The 18,976-nt window shown below is 38.7% G+C and overlaps 1 protein-coding gene across 1 annotated transcript in view; it reads left to right on the forward strand.

The window, feature by feature from the left end:
- The window catches only part of LOC126475091 (protein lava lamp-like), a 177,497-nt gene that overhangs the window by 2,860 nt on the left and 155,661 nt on the right, over nucleotides 1-18,976 (forward strand). Inside the window, exon 3 of the mRNA XM_050102662.1 lies at nucleotides 17,901-18,121. Within this exon, the coding sequence (XP_049958619.1) occupies nucleotides 17,901-18,121 (221 nt within the window). The remainder of the gene's footprint in view (nucleotides 1-17,900; nucleotides 18,122-18,976) is intronic.

Here is an 18,976-nt window from a genome sequence, read left to right on the forward strand (position 1 = left end):
GTATCTCGCAAAAGCACCAAGAAGATAAAGTTAGAGGGATTCAAAAACGTGGAGGTTTACTGGCGATTATCCTCCCGCAAACAGTTTGCGACTGGAACAGGAAAGAGGGTGTGAGTGGGGAGAAAGAAATACTGGTACACAAAGTACGCTCTGTCATATACTACAAGGTGTAGATGTAGATACTTTGTCTTTCATCCAGTTAACATTAGCAACAATTACAGTTTATTTTACTAAGTAGCACTGATCACGAAGTCCATCCAGGAATTGGAATTGTCACAGTGGCACTAGAATAAGTAGTAGAGTGTGAAAGCAGTAGCGCTTGTTAAAGGTTCTTGAAAAATGAAGGAAAAAGGAGTGTAGTGAACAACACGAGCCAACAGTATATTGTATGAAGTGTGGCATTGTATATTGTGCAGATGCTTTCTTCGATGTCTGTATTTGTATATTTTAGTTGCAGGTGTTATGTTTGTTATTGTTTGTGGTGGCTTGGATTGTGCCGTTGTCTAAACCTCTGTATAGGTCTAGAGGAGGTAACGAGTCTGTTGAAGATTATGATACTGTTGCACTTTGGTCAGTGTGATTACTATGACACATATTTAATGAAAGAGATATTGTGGTTGCGTAACTCGAGGCCTAGTTAAAAGACCTAGTTAAGAGGTGAGGCGAGCTGTCAAATCCGATAAATATTTCGTGGAAATATATTTATATAGCTATTGTGTGTTCCATAGGTATACTTGCGTGCCTGATTTTTTTTAAAAAAAAAAAAAAAAAAGCAAGCCTAGTTCCCTCTGTGCTCTGGTATTTTCAAGTTTTTAATATCATTCAAATCATTAATAACAAGTACATCACTGCCCAAAGCACCCTTTATTTCAGAAGAGATTCTATTTGTTGGTTTTTGTATTGCGAATGGTCTGGTGTTTTAATGATGTCATCTGTTCGTCATTTCTTGAGAGTCAAATCTTTGTCATGTTAATGACATTATCAGTCTTTCATCATGGTATTGTGTCGTTTATTTCTTCCTGTGGTAAGTATCACATCAAAGTGGCTGATATCAATATTAAATGCTGGACCAATGTGACATTGACATGAGGAAGAATCCAATACTCACTAAGAGTAAGGATCAGTTTTCAGAGAAATTATGCACCTGTGCATGCAACTGGTCTTGGTTTTCAGACTTGGAACTCGGTGAACGATCCACCGTGGTCCCACAAGCAATGAAATTTTCAACAAATTTGAAGAGATATTCTGCCATAGGCATTGTTTTCTTTTATCCATTAACGTTATTTCTGTATTCTGTGAAAAAATCTTGTGTCAGGATGGTCCAGAGTATATTCAAGTACGGCTTATTTTCAAGGTATAAATTTACATTTGAATTCTGTCATCCATGTGCCTGTTACTGAAGTTTTCTTGAAAAACTACATATCAGCATCAGTTAAAATGTACATTGAAAGGTGTTTGAAAGGACAGCTGGTTGATATTCTTAGGAAACATTTCAAAGATGTGCGTTATCGTAGACTGTTGTAAATATTTCCTGTCTCTGTCAATTCCAGATGTCATGTGTTTTGTCTGCTTGTTACAAATACCAAAAATTAACAACATGTATTTGTCATACATGTTCTTATTAAACAGAAGTCAGCTGAATCATTTAGGCACATTATATAGCAGACCAATCCATGCTGCACAGGAGTGGTCTGCAGAAAAATCTGTAAGAAATACGTTATTAGATATTTGGTATAACCCATGACAAGACAAACAGCCTACTTCACAGTTTAAGGCTTATGGAAGCTAGGAGTCTACAGCACCTGTGTTAATGTCAAAAGTCATATATTATCTAAACTTGCAGAATAGTGAGGTCCATTCCATGGAATTTCAACACCACTTTTTAGGACTGTTTTGGAACACCATCATTGCATGAATTATTGTGAGATGAAAAGCCTGCTCAAATATAGAGGCTTCACCAAGAGGAGATCTTCAGACAAAGCTGGGTAAAAGCCTGATGAGTAGGGACACAGGCTACCTATCACCTTAACAATACTTGAGACTCTGCCTTACATTCGTTGAAGGAGCAACTGCACTTGCATATAAACACAAGAGACAGAGTTCATCAACATCAATATGGGCAAACAATGCTTAAGTAGCTCTTCATGCTTGTGGCAACATGAAAGGCTAAAGGAGAGGGTAGAGCTCATGTGTTACGAAAAAGCATCTCCCTCCACATCTTGGTATGCCAGAAAGTAACTAACAATGTCAGCAGTGATGCACTCTGAAGAAATATTGTGTTATGTAGCCATAGTATGTCGCTTAACACTCAAGAAGACATCTCAGATGTAAGTTTTGGGAAAATCATTAGAAGCTACTACAGAAACTTTGACTATATGGAACATGTAACATCCACTCTTAATTCCTGTGTTCACTCTAATACTGCTAGCAATCCTGTCTGTTACTCGTTCCTTTGTATGTGATTACACAGTTATTTCTCAACATTGCCACTGCTTACCCTTTCTTTTAGTCTTAAAACAATGTGCTACACTGTCTCAAAATCTGTTATTAACTCCAACTCCTTTACTGATAGTATCTTCTATACCTCTACCACCTGAACTCCTTTTGCCTTGTTTTGCAGAGACTGAGTCATCTGTGGAACGGTATGCCTTATGATAGTCTTTAGCCCCTCCTTGCCTTGTACATCCTTCCCTACCCACTTCCCATTTTCATCTGCCTTTGCAAATGCTATTGATAACCAACAGTCAGTCTCACTGTGGCCACAGGCGTATGCATTTGGGTGACTGTGGTTGTGTATGAATGTATGTGCTTCTACTAGAGCAAGAGCTCAGAAGCTAGTATAAAGTGTTTTCTGTTGCGTGTTTCTGTGCATCACACGTCAGGCAGGTATGGGTGAGGATGCCTTTCCTTTATTTTATGTATTCTTCCATCCAAAACCTTCCTTTGTTGTTGTAGGAGAATACAGAATGACTAGGAAAGAATTTCTGTTTGATGTGATGTGTGGCAACTTGCTCTAATGTGGAAAAATGTAAGTCAACGCATATGAGTCATTAAAACAATCCTGCAGTGTTTGAATACAGAATTGGTGATGTGCTCCTTGATGTCACATCACCTAAATATCAAGGCTAAGTGGTATAAAATGGAACAAGCATGTAAGATCAGTTGCAGGGAAGGTGAACTGTTGACTTTGATTTATTGGGAGAGTTCTAGAAGAATGAAGCTAACCTATAGAGGCATCAAAAACATTCGAAGATGTAGTGCTAGATTTCTTACTGGTAGATTCAATCAACCCACAAGTAATGTGGAAATGCTTTGTGAGCTCAAATTGGAATCTCTGAAGGGAAGCTGATGTTCTTTACACAAAACACTGTCGAGGACATATAGAGAACTGATACTTATGACAGATTGTAGAACAATTCTACTGCCATCAAGATACATCTCTTGGAAGGACTGCAAAGACAAGGTAAGAGAAATCAGTTCTCATGCTATACCAAATACAGGGTGTTTCCATAAGAGTGTGCAAAAATTTAACAGGACATAGAGGAACCTGGAGTCTGGGAAGCCAGCTTAAGGAGATAGTAGGAATAAAATCACATTACTTTGTACTTTTTTATTTACATTAGTTACAGTTAAATGCAAATACCATCACCAACACAATGAACGTAACATTTGTACTGTATCTTACAAAATGTACTGAAACTGAAGGCCATCAGCCTCAGTGCAAGCATGACATCACCGAACAAGATTCTGATGCACCCTGACAAATATCCCTGGTGTGTTAGAGTCATACCACATGCAGCTACAGTTCTTCCAACAAATTCCATCGCCATATCCACTGGTGTCTCATACACGTCCCCAAAGGAAATAATCAAGTGAATTCAGGTCAGGTAACCTCGCAGGAATAGGACCTCGTCTTCCAATCCAGCGACCAGGAAATACAGCATTGAAATGGTTGCAGCCATCCACACTGAAGTGAGGTGTACAGTCATGTTGTATCCACATCCTCCCATGAACATCATAGAGTACGTTCTCCAACAACTCAGGTAGAATTCATTCCATGAACATTAAGTGCAGTAGGCCATTCAGATGGCCCAATGAGATTATCGCCCATAACGTCGGTCCAGATATTCACAGCTAAACGTACTTGATGGTGTTGCTGTACTACAGTGTGAGGGTTTGCCTCATCCCACACATGGCTATTCCTGCTGTACAGAAAATATCTGAAGAACTTAAGCCAGCCCATTTCAATAGGTTATATTGATTTTATTTAATTAGTGAAGTCCCAAGGCTGATTTATTTTTTGTTGTTATATCCTTCATTCCGTTACCGAAAAAAGCCTGAAATTTGTTTTTCGGGGTCAATGCAATTTCATAGAATCCTGAAAGTAGGCGTGCAAATACAGATTTACAAGCTAGATAAAAGTCTCACAGCAGAGGAAAATATATTCATTATAAACAATATTTTGTAAAGGTAATAGAATGACACACATGCAGTAACAAAATGATATAAATGGAGTAATGGAATGACAATAATTTTATTACTGAATTTGACTGACGTTCCTTAAGATGTTGTAGATCAAATACATTTATATGTTGGCTATACTGCAATTTTGTATGTTAGCTATACTGTTAGTAAAAATTGGAGGGAAAGTGGGGAAGTCCCACAAACCAAGAATGTACTTTTCAGAGAGAAGAATCTCATATTCAGTGAGTCTGAAGAGTAATTGCTGAAAGATGAGTTAATAAGCTTATTTAGTAAAGATTACAATGAAATGACTAAATGACTGCATACCACATGTAGAATGGAGTTAATTATTTTGATAAACAGTATTTCTTCTTCCATAACCTATTCTTTCTCTGGGAATCAATGGCAATGCCAAATTATAAGAAAGCCGCAATAGAAGTTACTGACTTCCTATGAACTGCAACAGAATGTTGATTATCTTTGAAGGTTACTATGTACTATACCTAAATAACAGACATATTTTTATGTATTTTGTTGTTAGAAGATCACTATATTGAAACATTTTATTTAAAATAGATATTGGGTTATTTGTAGCAATTACACTGTTTCCACAATAATTCTCAAACAAGATATTTCATTTTTACAGTTGTTAATCGTGCCTCTCACATCAGCTGAGAAAATGAGAAAGTACCGGAAATGGCTCAACGGGAAGGGGTTAATGATGAGATTAAGAGAAAGGACAGGGAAAGGGCAAGGCTGAAATGGCAAAGTTTTAACTGCTGCTCAACTTCAGAAGCGAAGAGAAAAAGAGAAACTTAATCAAGGGAAATTCAAAAATAAAGTTAGAGGCACCAGTGAAGGCAGTGGTGGTGATGCTTGCGTCATCTACACCAATTGTCCATATAAATCTCCAGCTACATTAAGGAAAGCAATTAAATGTTTGGAAACTATGTTTATCTAGAACTCCAAGAAGTTGTCTTGGAATTAGCTGCTACTCATGGAGATTTGGTAAATGAAAAACAGGTGAAAAATCAGATTCAATGCTTAAATCTAGGCACAAAAGAAGCTGTTGCTACATTTTATGTTCGAGATGATATTTCATGACAAACTCTTGGAATAAAAGATTATTTGATAATGAAGGATAAAGAAGGTGGAAAAACCAAAGTCGAGAAGAGGTACATGATCCAGACCTTGAAAGAGGCACATGCTATATATCAAGAGGATTTCCCCAAGATGCCAATAAAATTGTCCAAGTTCTGTGCATTGAGACTAAAGTTAGTGTGCACCTTACAGGATATACCGCACAACGTGTGTCTCTGCCACTACCACGAGAAAGTAAAGCTCCTTTTGAAAGTTATAAACGAGGTTGTTCCCCAAGTGAAAACCACATTTTCTGACGTAATTAGCATAATAGTTTGCAGTCAAGAGAAAGAAGTTCGTGATGTCAAAATGTGAAAAGTGCGCAAATGTATCTTTGAAAGATAACTATTCTTAGGATGAGCACTTAATGAAGAAGCTGATCAAATGGACCTAATGGCAAGCAGTGAACCAGCGAATCACTCAAAGAGATTCATGGTACTGTTGATCAGAGTCTTGAGGCTCTTTCAAGCATGCTGCCCCAGTTCTTACAAAATACATTCATTAAAAGACAACAATCAAATTTTTTTGAAAACAAAAAGTATTCTGCAAACAAGGAACATCATCTTGGTGCAAGTAGATTTTGCAGAAAATTATACTGTTCAACTGCAGAATGAAGTCCAGAATGCCCCTTGGTTAAAACCACAAACCACTTTGTTTACAGCATATGTTTGGGACTCACAGAATGATGCGTGTTCTTGTGCTGTTGTTAGTGATGAACTTGATCATAATAAATATTCAGTGCATGCTTTCGTAGGTAAGATTGTAGAGCACATTATATCCACAAACCCGGAGGTAGAATCATCACATTCATGAGTGATGGTGCAGCCAGTTGATTTAAGCAGTGTTTCCTGTTTGCCAACTTGGCATTTTTCAGAGAATGCAATGGAATAAATATTTCTTGGGACTTCTTTCGTACATAACACAGCAAAGGTGCCTTGGATGGGACTGTGGAACTGTTACGTGTGCATTCTGGAATATCTGCAAATCTGGGAAACACTTACTATCTGGTGTTGAGGACTTGGCAAAAACTGCATGTGAAAGATGTCATGGCATAAACATCTTTTATAAATCTGCCTTGAAAATTGCAGAGAATAAGGAGGAATTAGATCAAATGTGGATGGGGAATAGTTCCAATAGAGCAGACCGAAACCATCCATGCTGTTACACCTATCACTCCATATATAAGTGGTGTTCAAAAAGAAACGAGCCGGAGGCATAATTACAGAAACCAGTACCTGTATGTTAGAAGTATTGACACTGGCTGTTGAGACACTTGTCCCCCTGTGACGCAAGTCGGTGAATGGTTGGTTCATTAAATTCTCGGGGCTGTGATGTTAACCAGTTATGCACGTACAGCTAGACGTCGTCCGAGATTAATCATTTGCCCCTTAGAGCCTTTTTAAGGGGACCAAAAAGGGTGTAATCACTGGAGGAGAGGTCCGGACTGTATGGAGGACAGCCGAGAACTTCCCATTTTAATTTCTGCACAAGAGCCGCGACTGTGTTGGCCTTATGTGGCTTTGCATTTTCGTGGAGCAGAATGACCCTACGGGTGAGATTGCCTGGTCATTTTGATTTGATCGCTTGACAAGGGGTGGTCAAGGTTTCTGAGGAATGCTGGCCATTCACTGTTGTCCCTTGCTGCAGGAAGTGAATCAGAAGGGAGCCATCTTGGTCAAAGAAGTACATTAATGTAGAGGCAAACAGTTCACCTCGATCGACGACGTCCAGCTGTATGTGCGGAACTGGTTAACATCACAGCTCCAGGAATTTTATGAGGCTGCCATCGCCTCCTTGTGTCACAGTGAACAAATGTCTCAACACCCAGGGTCAATACTTATAACATACAGGTACTGGTTTCTGTAATTACACCTCTGGCTCGTTTCTTTTTGAATGCCCCTTATATTATTGAGTACCAGCATTACTCGCTATCTCCCTGGACGTTTGTGCACTGTTTGAAAAAGCGATCTTCAGCCAAAGAAAATTCACAGGGCCTGATCAATCATACGGCCTTGCATCAAGGGGATTTAGCTCTGGTTTCCTACACTGGAAGAAACACATCAAGATTTTTTGTGGGGCAGTGGATTTATGTTGAAGATGGTTACAAAATTTCATTTCTTAGAAAGAATGATGCAAATGGAAGGTGTTTACATTTCACTCAAAAGGAAGATAAATATTGGGTAGAAAAAGACCAAATTGTAGAGAAACTAGCTGCACCTACTACAGACCAGAGGAATAAGTACCATTTTCCCTACATACTCAGCATTGCAGAATAAAACTGGTAATTTTCAAGTGAAAGTGTCATTCCATTACTATTAAGTGTCTTTCCGTTACCAGTGTTTTTTTTTATTTTGTTAGTAACATATTAGTTTAGTGATTTATCTTCTGTGCCATTTTGTTTCCCATTTATTCCTCTGCACAATATAATTTTTGTGAATTTTTATTGGAAATGGTCGAGCTGAATTATTGTTGCATTATAAATGAGAACAATATGCATGTCTGAATTATGTCATTCCATTACCAGAAAGTTGTTTTTTTTTTTTACGTTAAGTCTCAAATGAAACTGAAACCATTAAATTAAAGAAATTGTGTTCCTTTGCGTATGTAGAAAATGAGATATCAAATTTTTTTGTCTTTTATCATGTTTCTTGGTCTTTTCTATGCTTAAAGTGCAAAAACAATTACTGATTGTCATTGTGATACTCATGGAAGTACCATGGAGGACTTGCAACATGCTAGTACTAGCGTCCATTTCAAGTGCAGCACGATATTTGTGGTAGGGTCCGTTGCAAAATGTTCCTGCACTTCACTTCAAAATTGGATGTGCGAGAGGCACCCATATTGCCAGGTTCCTCATTTCTTCTTTCCAGTGAACCATCTCCCGCAGTCGTTGATTGAGAGAAATAAACACCCATCATGATAAGTGATGCCTGTTAGGAAATTGTTTTCTGTACAGTCTTTCAACAGCGAGAGCACTGCAGGATACTTCTCCATACACGAGGTTCATGTCAGTGAGTTCTGCGAAACTCTATCAGTACTGCTCCATCATATTGTACTGTATGTCTCTGAATAGCATTGAGTAATGAATGGGTCTGTTGTTGACTCATAGCACATTCTGTCATGAGACAGTGTAAATATACGATACAACAGAGCCACCTTAGGGACAAGTAAAGTAAACAAAACTTGCATCATCACTTCCTAATAATCACGTTCGCACTCCTTATTTCCTTGCAGAAAGTAAACAATGTACATGTAAATAAACAGTACAGTACGTGTAAACTTGTACACATGTTAGTTGTAAATAAGCTTGAAAACAGTCATTATAGACAAAGTGGTTGACAAGTTTACTTCCATATCTCCTTAAGCTAGCTTCTCCGACTCCCCGCCCCCCTCCCCACCCACTTCAAATTGTTCAGAGGAGCATTCTTTATGTCCTGTTACATTTCTGCATGCTCTTACAGAAACACTCAGTAGAAAGTCATTTTTCCCTTGCTCTATTTGTGAGTGGAACAGGAAAGAAAGTGTCTAGTAGAGGTACAAGCTATCCTCTGCGTGCACCATATGGTGGACTGCACAGAATACATGTAGATTGCTGTTCATATTGATCTGAATCCATGTTGATGTTGTATGCCAAACTGATGCAACCAGTTTGTACATTTAAAGGAAGTTCTGGGAGTAAAACGTGAGACAGCAATGTGAGTATGGGGACAACTGACAGATTAAAACTGTGCCCGTGAAAGGCAAAGGCCCTAGTTTGAATCTCAGTCTGGCACACAATTTTAATCTGTCAGGAAGTTTTGTATCAATGCACACTCCACTGCAGAGTGAAGATTTCATTCTGGAAACATCCCCCAGGCTGTGGCAAAGCCATGTCTCTGCAATATCCTTTCTTCTAGGAGTGTTAGTTCTGCAAGATTTTCAGGAGAGCTTCTGTGAAGTTTGGAGGGCAGGAGACGAGATACTGGTGGTATTAAAGCTGTGAGGATGGGTTGTGTGTTGTGCTTGGGCAGCTTGATGGTAGAGCACTTGCCTGTGAAAGGCAAAGGTCGGAGTTAGAGTCTCGGTCTGGAACAGTTTTAATCTGCCAGGAAGTTTCAGTCTAGCTTCAGCTGCCAGAGACTGTGGTCATGAGTGTGTGAGTTGCGTTTGCATGTGTGTTGGGGGGGGGGGGGGGGGAGGAGGATCTGTTTTTGACAAAGACCTTGTTGCCCAAAAGCTTATTTTGTAACAGTCCTTTAGTTGTGCCTATCTGCAACCCAGCATCTCTGCTATATCGTAAGTAGCGACTATTATTTTCATAATATTGTAGCACTTGTTATTTTTTTTACAATCCCCAGTGGTTCATTGTCTACAGCATCATCGTTTTACTTCACCTTCACACCAAAAGCTGACATTCTGTTAGAACTCAACTTTTTAAGATTGCTGATATAAGTTAATTACCATTTTCATCCAAATTTAGGTTCTTATAGTACATATGAATGATACCCTACTTTCTTCGCTGCTCTGTATGATCTGTTGTAAAATAGACAGAACATAGCATCTCTTTTCTCCAGGATGTCAGCTTTTTTTATGGTTTCATATCAAAACCACTTCTAGCAGTCATGTAGTTTTCTTTTTTTCAGCTTCTTTTCCTTGCCATGAATTCTTTCTAGAGACAGGGAGATTTTTCTCTTTTTTTCTACTCTGACTCAGGTGGCAATGGTACAGTTTCTTCTATAGATTAATCTGTCGTCCCATTGGCACCCTGTGATTGTGGAAAGGGGAGTGTTTTATTTCAGGTTCAGTTAGGTTGATTACTATAAAAGGCTCTCTCCATGTGGGAGCTGGATTCTATACTTTCTGAGGCTAATAATATTGCACCCAGTCACAACAGAATAATGCTGAAGCAACTTGGAAATATGTCAAAGGAAACTCTTGTAGAACTTGTGGATAAAATATGGTAGACAAGACACTTGCCTAGCTAATCTAGGAAGGCAGTTAGCTAATGTAGGAAGGCAGTTCTGGTCCTCCCACACAAACCAGGGAGACATCAAACATACCTCAACTGCTATCAGAACATTGCCTTTATTGGATTTGTAGGAAAGATCCGGGGTAAACAGTCATCTGATATGTAGGAAATTCCATAGCAGCTTTCAGTGTGAGTTTTTGAGATATCAATCTGCCATTGACAAATGGACTCTGCTGCAGAGAGAACATGTTTTTTCTGTGCAGGCAATAACTGATAGGCAAAGTGTTTGATGCAGTAAAGTCATATGTACTGTTGGGGGACATTATACTCTCAAGACTGCTTCAGCAGTGGGCCGTTTGGAACACCTGCTTTTGTGATACTGTGCTTTCTATTACCGTGTTTCTAGATACATAGTTGGTAGTATTCAGACTGACTGATTTGAGCAGGAAATGGTGCCCCTAGAGCGTATTGTAAGTGTAAATCTTTTGTCATAAAAAGTATATAATGTCTGTGATAATATAAGGTGACCATTGAAGTGCTCGTATTTGTAGATTATTGTGCAGGTTTTTGATCCTCCTCCAGCCCTGTTTTTGTAGCTAATTACTGTAAGATACAATTAAGAGTTTGGAAGAGCGAGCTGCTTATATTGATTTTACATTCTACAAATAAGTATATATTTTAACCTTTCTTGTTGAACTTTTAATTCAAATGATCAGCGTATGAAAAACACCATTTTAACCTTTAATGATACAGTTAGATTTCTGGGTTTCATATTTGATTTCATACTGTTGTGGTTATTACACCTAAGGAACCAGAGGCCAAGGTCCCTTAAAACACTGAAAATTTTGAAGTAGTGTAGGTACAAATCTTGAGTAGCAGGCAGACACTGTCTGCTCCAATTTCATGAAGCTGTCGTATGACCCTGAGTTAGATTATGGGTGCACAGTTTATGGATCTGTGAGTCCTATATACCTTGAGACTGTCAGTGCCATCCATCATGTGAGCATTATACTGTCACAGGTATGTACTGGACCAGTCCTATATTTGGCTACTGTTCTGAGGCAAATGAACTGCCACTTCCCATCAGGTTTCACTTCTTTATAATTTGTTATGTGTACAGTTTCTTCGCTGTTTCAAGACCGCTATTGTACCAAACGTCATTGAAACATATTGATTAATTGTGTTTGTGCCAGTTATTTACGTCTTTCCTACATGATATTTCAACTACGAGTCACACAGTTGAAATATTGTGCAGGAAAGATGTGAATAACCAGCAGAAACCTGATTAATCAACATGACTGCTCCTCACCAGGAAAGCTTGAAGAATTATGTCATTGAAACAACTGTCACAAAACAAATACAGCCTTTCAATATCCATGCAAAGCACGACATATTGGAATTCGGTGGGGGCACAAATACCACCAACAATCTGTGGTTGAAGCTGACTACTGCCAAGAGGTATTTTAAACTTTCTGAGGTACAAGAGGGACAGTACCTACAGAATAATTTTAACTCAGTACTCACTGACAAATTAACTAAGTAGCTATAGCAAATCCTGCAGGCCCCACACATACAGGGGGCCTCCATACAGGGGGCCTCCACCTGGGTGTAAAAAATCTATCTCAAGTTAGATATGAATGGTATTTTACGTACTGCCCAATGGAAAGACTATTGTGCCCAAATATACTGTGAGTGGTAATAATTTTAGCTCGTGTCTAGAAGAGAGCAGTGGCCACAACATATACTGTCTGTTGTAAGTTGACAACAACATAAAACTTGGGGAATTCCCTAATATTGCCCAAGCTAGTTGTAATAATCCAATCAATTAGACTGGTGTTCTGTTTATTACTTATATGAAAGTAATTAATGAATACTGCATTGATGTTGATAAGTCTGCTATTGCAATTGTTCATACCTTCTACTTTTCATGTAGTACTTTTGACACAAGCTGTCTAGAGTGAAGCTTCTTTTCATGTTGTTGGACTATTGTTTGGATAACATGTTGTAGTTTTGCAGTTCCTCCTTTTATTTTGTGACATTGTTTTTTTGCCAGTTGCTGTGGATTATTAGGATGCAATACTACTTTTTAACAACAGTAGAAAATATTAAGACAGCAAAATATAATTTAATCTGGTCATCTAATGATTGTGAAATTTGCTGACAGGAAAACGAGAAGCGCCGAAGAATAAGTTGAGCTTATTTGTTTTGTTTGATATTCTTCAAAGTTATAAAGACAAATAGGTTGAATGTGTGATGTATATAACAGTATAGTTACCAGTTATCAGTGTTGGATCTGATAACAAAAAATTATTGTTACAGTCAATTTACTTCTGAACACCGTAAAAATTTATTTGCAACTCAGACACCAGTGGTGGGTTTGACTTCTTGAAACTACCCACATAGTGGTGTAGTATTGGGTGCCAGATTTGACACCACACAGCCATCCGCACTTATGTTCCATCATTTGTGAAAATATGATGAAAATAATTTCTCATGAGTCACTAAACCACTAAAATTACCATGAGTTTACTCAGTAGCTCCGTACCATAATGGCTGAGGCTCTAGGCTCCTGAGATGAAGGTCACATGTTCAGTTGTTAGAGAATGATAACTATTTTAAAAATATAATCAAAATAATTGTGCCCTTTATTTCTTTTTATTTTTAGTCATTTAATTTGGTTTCAAATATAATTATTTTCTTAAATTTAAATTATGTTCCTTGATTGCTTCATTTCAATCATTGTGTTAACTTTATTATTGTGTGCAAATTTAATGAAGTGAGTTTGTATAGAAAAAAGTGATTTGCCGTAACGTAGAATTCATATTTTCTCATGTTGCCAAATAGAACTTGTGTTTTAAATGGTTGTATGATGATAACCATCCCAGAAAATGTAACTTTCCATTTTGGTATGAAAGTAAAGTGCTGTTTCATTTTATATCCTAAATTTTCTACATCTACATCTACATTTATACTCCACAAGCCACCCAACGGTGTGTGACGGAAGGCACTTTACGTGCCACTGTCATTACCTCCCTTTCCTGTTCCAGTCGTGTATGGTTAGCAGGAAGAACGACTGCCGGAAAGCCTCCGTGCGCGCTCGAATCTCTCTAATTTCACATTCGTGATCTCCTCGGGAGGTATAAGTAGGGGGAAGCAATATATTAGATACCTCATCCAGAAATGCGTCCTCTCGAAACCTGGACAGCCAGCTACACCGCGATGCAGAGCGCCCCTCTTGCAGAGTCTGCCACTTGAGTTTGCTAAACGTCTCCATAACGCTATCACGCTTACCAAATAACCCTGTGATGAAACGGGCCGCTCTTCTTTGGATCTTCTCTATCTCCTCCGTCAACCCGATCTGGTATGGATCCCACACTGATGAGCAATACTCAAGTATAGGTCAAACGAGTGTTTTGTAAGCTACCTCCTTTGTTGATGGACTGCATTTTCTAAGGACTCTCCCAATGAATCTCAACCTGGTACCTGCCTTACCAACAATTAATTTTATATGATCATTCCACTTCAAATCGTTCCGCACACATACTCCCAGATATTTTACAGAAGTAACTCTACCAGTGTTTGTTTCGCTATCATATAATCATACAATAAAGGATACTTCTTTCTTTGTATTCGCAATACATTACATTTGTCTATGTTAAGGGTCTGTTGCCACTCCCTGTACCAAGTGCCTATCCGTTGCAGATCTTCCTGCATTTCACTACAATTTTCTAATGCTGCAACTTCTCTGTATACTACAGCATCATCCGCGAAAAGCCGCATGGAACTTCTGACACTATCTACTAGGTCATTTATATATATTGTGCAAAGCAATGGTCCCATAACACTCCCCTGTGGCACACCAGATGTTACTTTAACATCTGTAGACGTCTCTCCATTGAGAACAACATGCTGTGTTCTGTTTGCTAAAAACTCTTCAATCCAGCCACACAGCTGGTCTGATATTCTGTAGGCTCTTACTTTGTTTATCAGGCGACAGTGCGGAACTGTATTGAACGCCTTCCAAAAGTCAAGGAACATAGCATCTACCTGGGAGCCTGTATCTAATATTTTCTGGGTCTCGTGAACAAACAAAGCGAGTTGGGTCTCACACAATCGCTGTTTCCGGAATCCATGTTGATTCCTACAGAGTAGATGCTGGATTTCCAGGAACGACATGATACACGAGCAAAAAACATTTATGTCTAAAGCAAACTAAGGGCATCTTAACATATGCTATGGGCACTGCACTGGCTTAATCCGACACTGTCAGTAGTTTACATTTTGAATGAGCACCACACTTATAAGGCTGTATTCATGGATGGGTCTAAGCAGCTGCTCTCTTGGCTGCTTATGTTTCTTGCAGTGTGTGCCTTCAACATTGATTTACCAAAAAAGTTTTTTCTGTTTTTGATACAGAATCCCGTGCAATATTGAGAACAGTGGAGTAGACGGAATGTAGTCATGTTAAGAAATTGCTTAACTGCTGCTACTACGTGACTGCCCTTAAATCTATACAATACATGTATTCGCAGGCAGGTTTTTCCAGAACATTCAGAACTCCGTTCTCCACCTACAGAGGCTGAGAAAGGAGGTGTTATTCAGCTGGGTACCTTGGCAATTCGGGAAGATGAATTAGCAGATCTGACAGACAAAGAACCATGTATTCAAAATCCCACGACTCAACATGCTGTCCCCAGACATGCTGTATCCTTGCTATTTATTGAGGTAGTCGTGCATCATTGAGAAGAAAGAGTAGCAGGATGTGATGGGCAATAAACAACAGCTAGTAAAATCTACTACTGTGCTTTGGTGTACCCCCTTCTAACCATGAAGGGGACTGTGGGTCATATTTTGGTGTGCAGATTGACAGTCCATTAATACTCATACCATGTCAAAACTATGAAGTTCAGTTTATATGACATTGCTAGACAAGTCCCCCGCTTATTATTTTCTTTTATTTGTAGGTACAAGTTTATTTTCTAACAACACAGAAATGAATAACTTCCAATTATTGAAGAGTTGCCTTTTGTAGGCGATAGAGGTACAGCAATGAGTTAACCGTTCCTGTACTTTTGCAAGAACAAAACTGCATGAATATTCATCTAATATTGAACCGGTTAAATTTTCCAGATGTTTCTCATATGCTGCAAAGTTAATAAAATCACAATTATAAACAATGTAAACTGCTATTTTTTTGTGAATGGCTGTACGTTCTCTGTTTTACAATTGCGAAAGCTTTTATTTCTTCCTTCTCTTTGTAAGACCAAAAATATAATACTAGGTGGCATAAAGAACAAAAAATTTGAAGTAGCTCACAGGAAAGTAAAGAAAATTAATTTGAACGTTTTATTCTTGAAAGCTAACAACAAAGTAAACATCATTAAGTGTCGTTAAAAAACCTTTCTAAAAGTAACGTGAATAAGGTGATCATTCAAATGTATGTATTTCTGGAAGTGAATGCTGAGATTTTGTGTGGCACTTTGAATTACTTCCTTGGAAATCACAGCAATTGCTTTTGGAGTCCTTGTTTCCAACCTAGCAGTTGTTCTTTGGTGAGTGGAGTACACATCACCCCATGAGGAAAAAATCATTCTCTGACAAAACTGGTTGTCATTGTGGCCGATAGATGTCGCAGAATTATGAAATGACATTGATGCCACAAAGCAGTTGATTGGTAGTCATTGATGCTCTGGTAGTATCGGCCATGGCTGCAGGTTTCTAAAACCAAGGATTATGAAAATTGAGGAAAGTTCTGAAGTTGTGTTCTATAAAAGTCTGTAGCATATCCACTTATTCTTCATAAATTATTATTGTTGCATTCTCTCATTCCCCCCCCCCCCCCCCCCCCATCCCCCCACCCCCATTTCCAAGAAGTAAGATTTCATCACATATTGCGTTGATTGGTGCACCAAACTGTAACCTTTATCTTGCTACGTTTCCACGTGCTGTATGACTGGTTTGGGTGTGCAACAGTATTACTCATTTTGTAGATGGAAAGAATTCACCAAACAGCTTCAATTTCTCCTCAAACTTTTTTTTATAGATTGGATTCCAAAAGTTTATTTCCATTCTCCAAGCTGTATGATGCACCAGTATTATCTCGCACAACACAACCACCTCTAAAAACTCTCAGATTCTGCCTCATGTTTGATGCATTGCATTTGCTTTGTTGCTGGACATTGACTGCATGAGACACATTTTGAGAATTTTTAGTGGTGACTTTCTTGTGTGTGGTGTGAGGTCCTACTGCCACAGCATACAGCATTAAAAATAGGAAATGGTCCACAAATAAAGTTCAAGGAAAAATTGTAGTTGCTCATCATATTATTTTCTGCTTTAACCTTTATGTGGCGTAAGTCTTTTGGAATAGATAAGTGTTTTCATATGCCCAGTATCTAATATTCTACTTGTTTGCGTAACACAAGTGTGGAAATGAACCTCATTGGACATGAAAAGATTGTCACAAAATAGCAGGTCATTAATTTTCTCATCCTCCCCCCCCCCCCCCCCACCCCCCTCTCTCTCTCTCTCTCTCTCTCTCTCTCTCTCTCTCTCTCTCTCTCTCTCTCTCTCTCTCTCTCAAAATCGCTTTTGCTCCATTTGGTCTGATGGCTTCAAATACTGTACATATTGAATTTTGAAAGATTACTGCTTAGTATTCAATGACAGGTGTCGGCTTAGGATTAACCAGTTGTCATGGGCTCTTTATATTGAATCACTTCAATGTTTTCTGTGATTCACTCAGTGCTTTGACCTTTTGGTGGGTTCTTTGTTAAAGATGAACCCTTCTTGTCAACATTCTCAATCCATGTCTTTATAGCATGGTAAGATGTAAAATGACCATGATGTCCTAAATTATAATGATATAGCCCCAGAAGAAAAAATTATGTATTGACGACTGTGGTGATCACAGGGGCCAATAAGTGTTGCAAAATCATGAAATTACATGGATATCACAGAGCTATCAAACAGTTGTCATGGATGCTCTGGCAAGACTTTTTAAGTATCGAGCAGCAGTTACAGTGTAACCATACTCGCAAAGTGCCTTTGCGCCAAATGTATGTTGTGGACCAATCCACTGCTGGAAAGCAACAAGTTGCATGTGGAGAGATGACATTTTCAACATTTTACCCACTCTTCAGGGCTTCCACTATTACATTCAAAATACCTTCTTTCCGAGTGACATCCTGTAACAAACAAATGCATATACCTTCACATTTTATTATTAATAATGTTAAAATGTGTTATTCAGAACACGGTTAAATCTCTTGTCTTCGTCCCTAGCAATGACCCAATTTGATGTGCAGTAATGAATTATTTATAATTCATTGTGAATTTTCATTTCTAGGAATATGCAACCAAACTCTCTGGCATTAAGTCTCGGGTTTCCAAAAGAGGACGTGCAAAAGTAGAAAAAACTGAAGCTACAGTTTCTGAAAGTGTGCCGGATGCTGTTCAGCAAGATGTGGCAACTGCAGATGCCAAAGATGAGGAATTGAAATCAACTGGAAAAAGAAAAGTTCAGAGAGGCAACCTGATTCTTTTAAGAAAACAATTAGAGGAGAACAGGTAAATGTTTGTGCAGCTAAATGGAAAGAGGGGGGGATATATGTGAGGGTAAGAATTGAAATACAGTTACATCTTAGCATTAATAATATTTAGTTATAAATTTTTCAAATAGAACATTTTTGTAATGAAAAATGGCAGTTTAACTATTGTGGGAGAGGCATTTACCCAGAATCAAATTCATTGCACTGGGTGGTTATAATTAGACTTTCTATTTAACACATTATAATATGGAAACTAATCACAGTACAAGCACCAAACTTGGTAGCATTAATGTCCAGAGTATGGGATGCATGATTTCCTTGTGTTACAGCACCACTGTTCTGTTCCAACACCAGGTGCTCTGATCACTCATTGTGATTCATAGCCTCACGCACCTGACCAGTCGCAGTGCGCTTGTGTGTGAGCTTGGACATAATGAGCAGAGCATTAATGGTGAAGTTCTTATTATCAGAGCAACAGTAATGCTGCAGGTGCATTTCAAGAATATCGCCGGCTGAAGCAATTATGGAAGGGTCCTCTTTTTCCACATGCTGTGCAGGGCATGATGAAGTAGTTCGAATCAACTGGAGAACTGGGCATTGCTCTGGGAAGAGGCTGACGATCGGTTGCACCACAGGTGGTTGATGAAATAGCTGTTGCTACGGCAGGAAGTGCTGCATGCAATCCTCGATCGTCAGACAGTGCGTGTGCTGTATCATGACAGTTGAACATCCCGTCATCCACTGTACACAAGGTACTTCGAACCATTCTCAAATGGTATCCATACAAGATCCATATCATACAGCTGCTTGTACCACAGGACACACAATGACTTGTTGACTTCGCTCTTTATTCCCTCGCAAGGATTTAAGTTGA

The sequence above is a fragment of the Schistocerca serialis genome, chromosome 4, assembly GCF_023864345.2.
Source record: "Schistocerca serialis cubense isolate TAMUIC-IGC-003099 chromosome 4, iqSchSeri2.2, whole genome shotgun sequence".
Taxonomy (NCBI): domain Eukaryota; kingdom Metazoa; phylum Arthropoda; class Insecta; order Orthoptera; family Acrididae; genus Schistocerca; species Schistocerca serialis.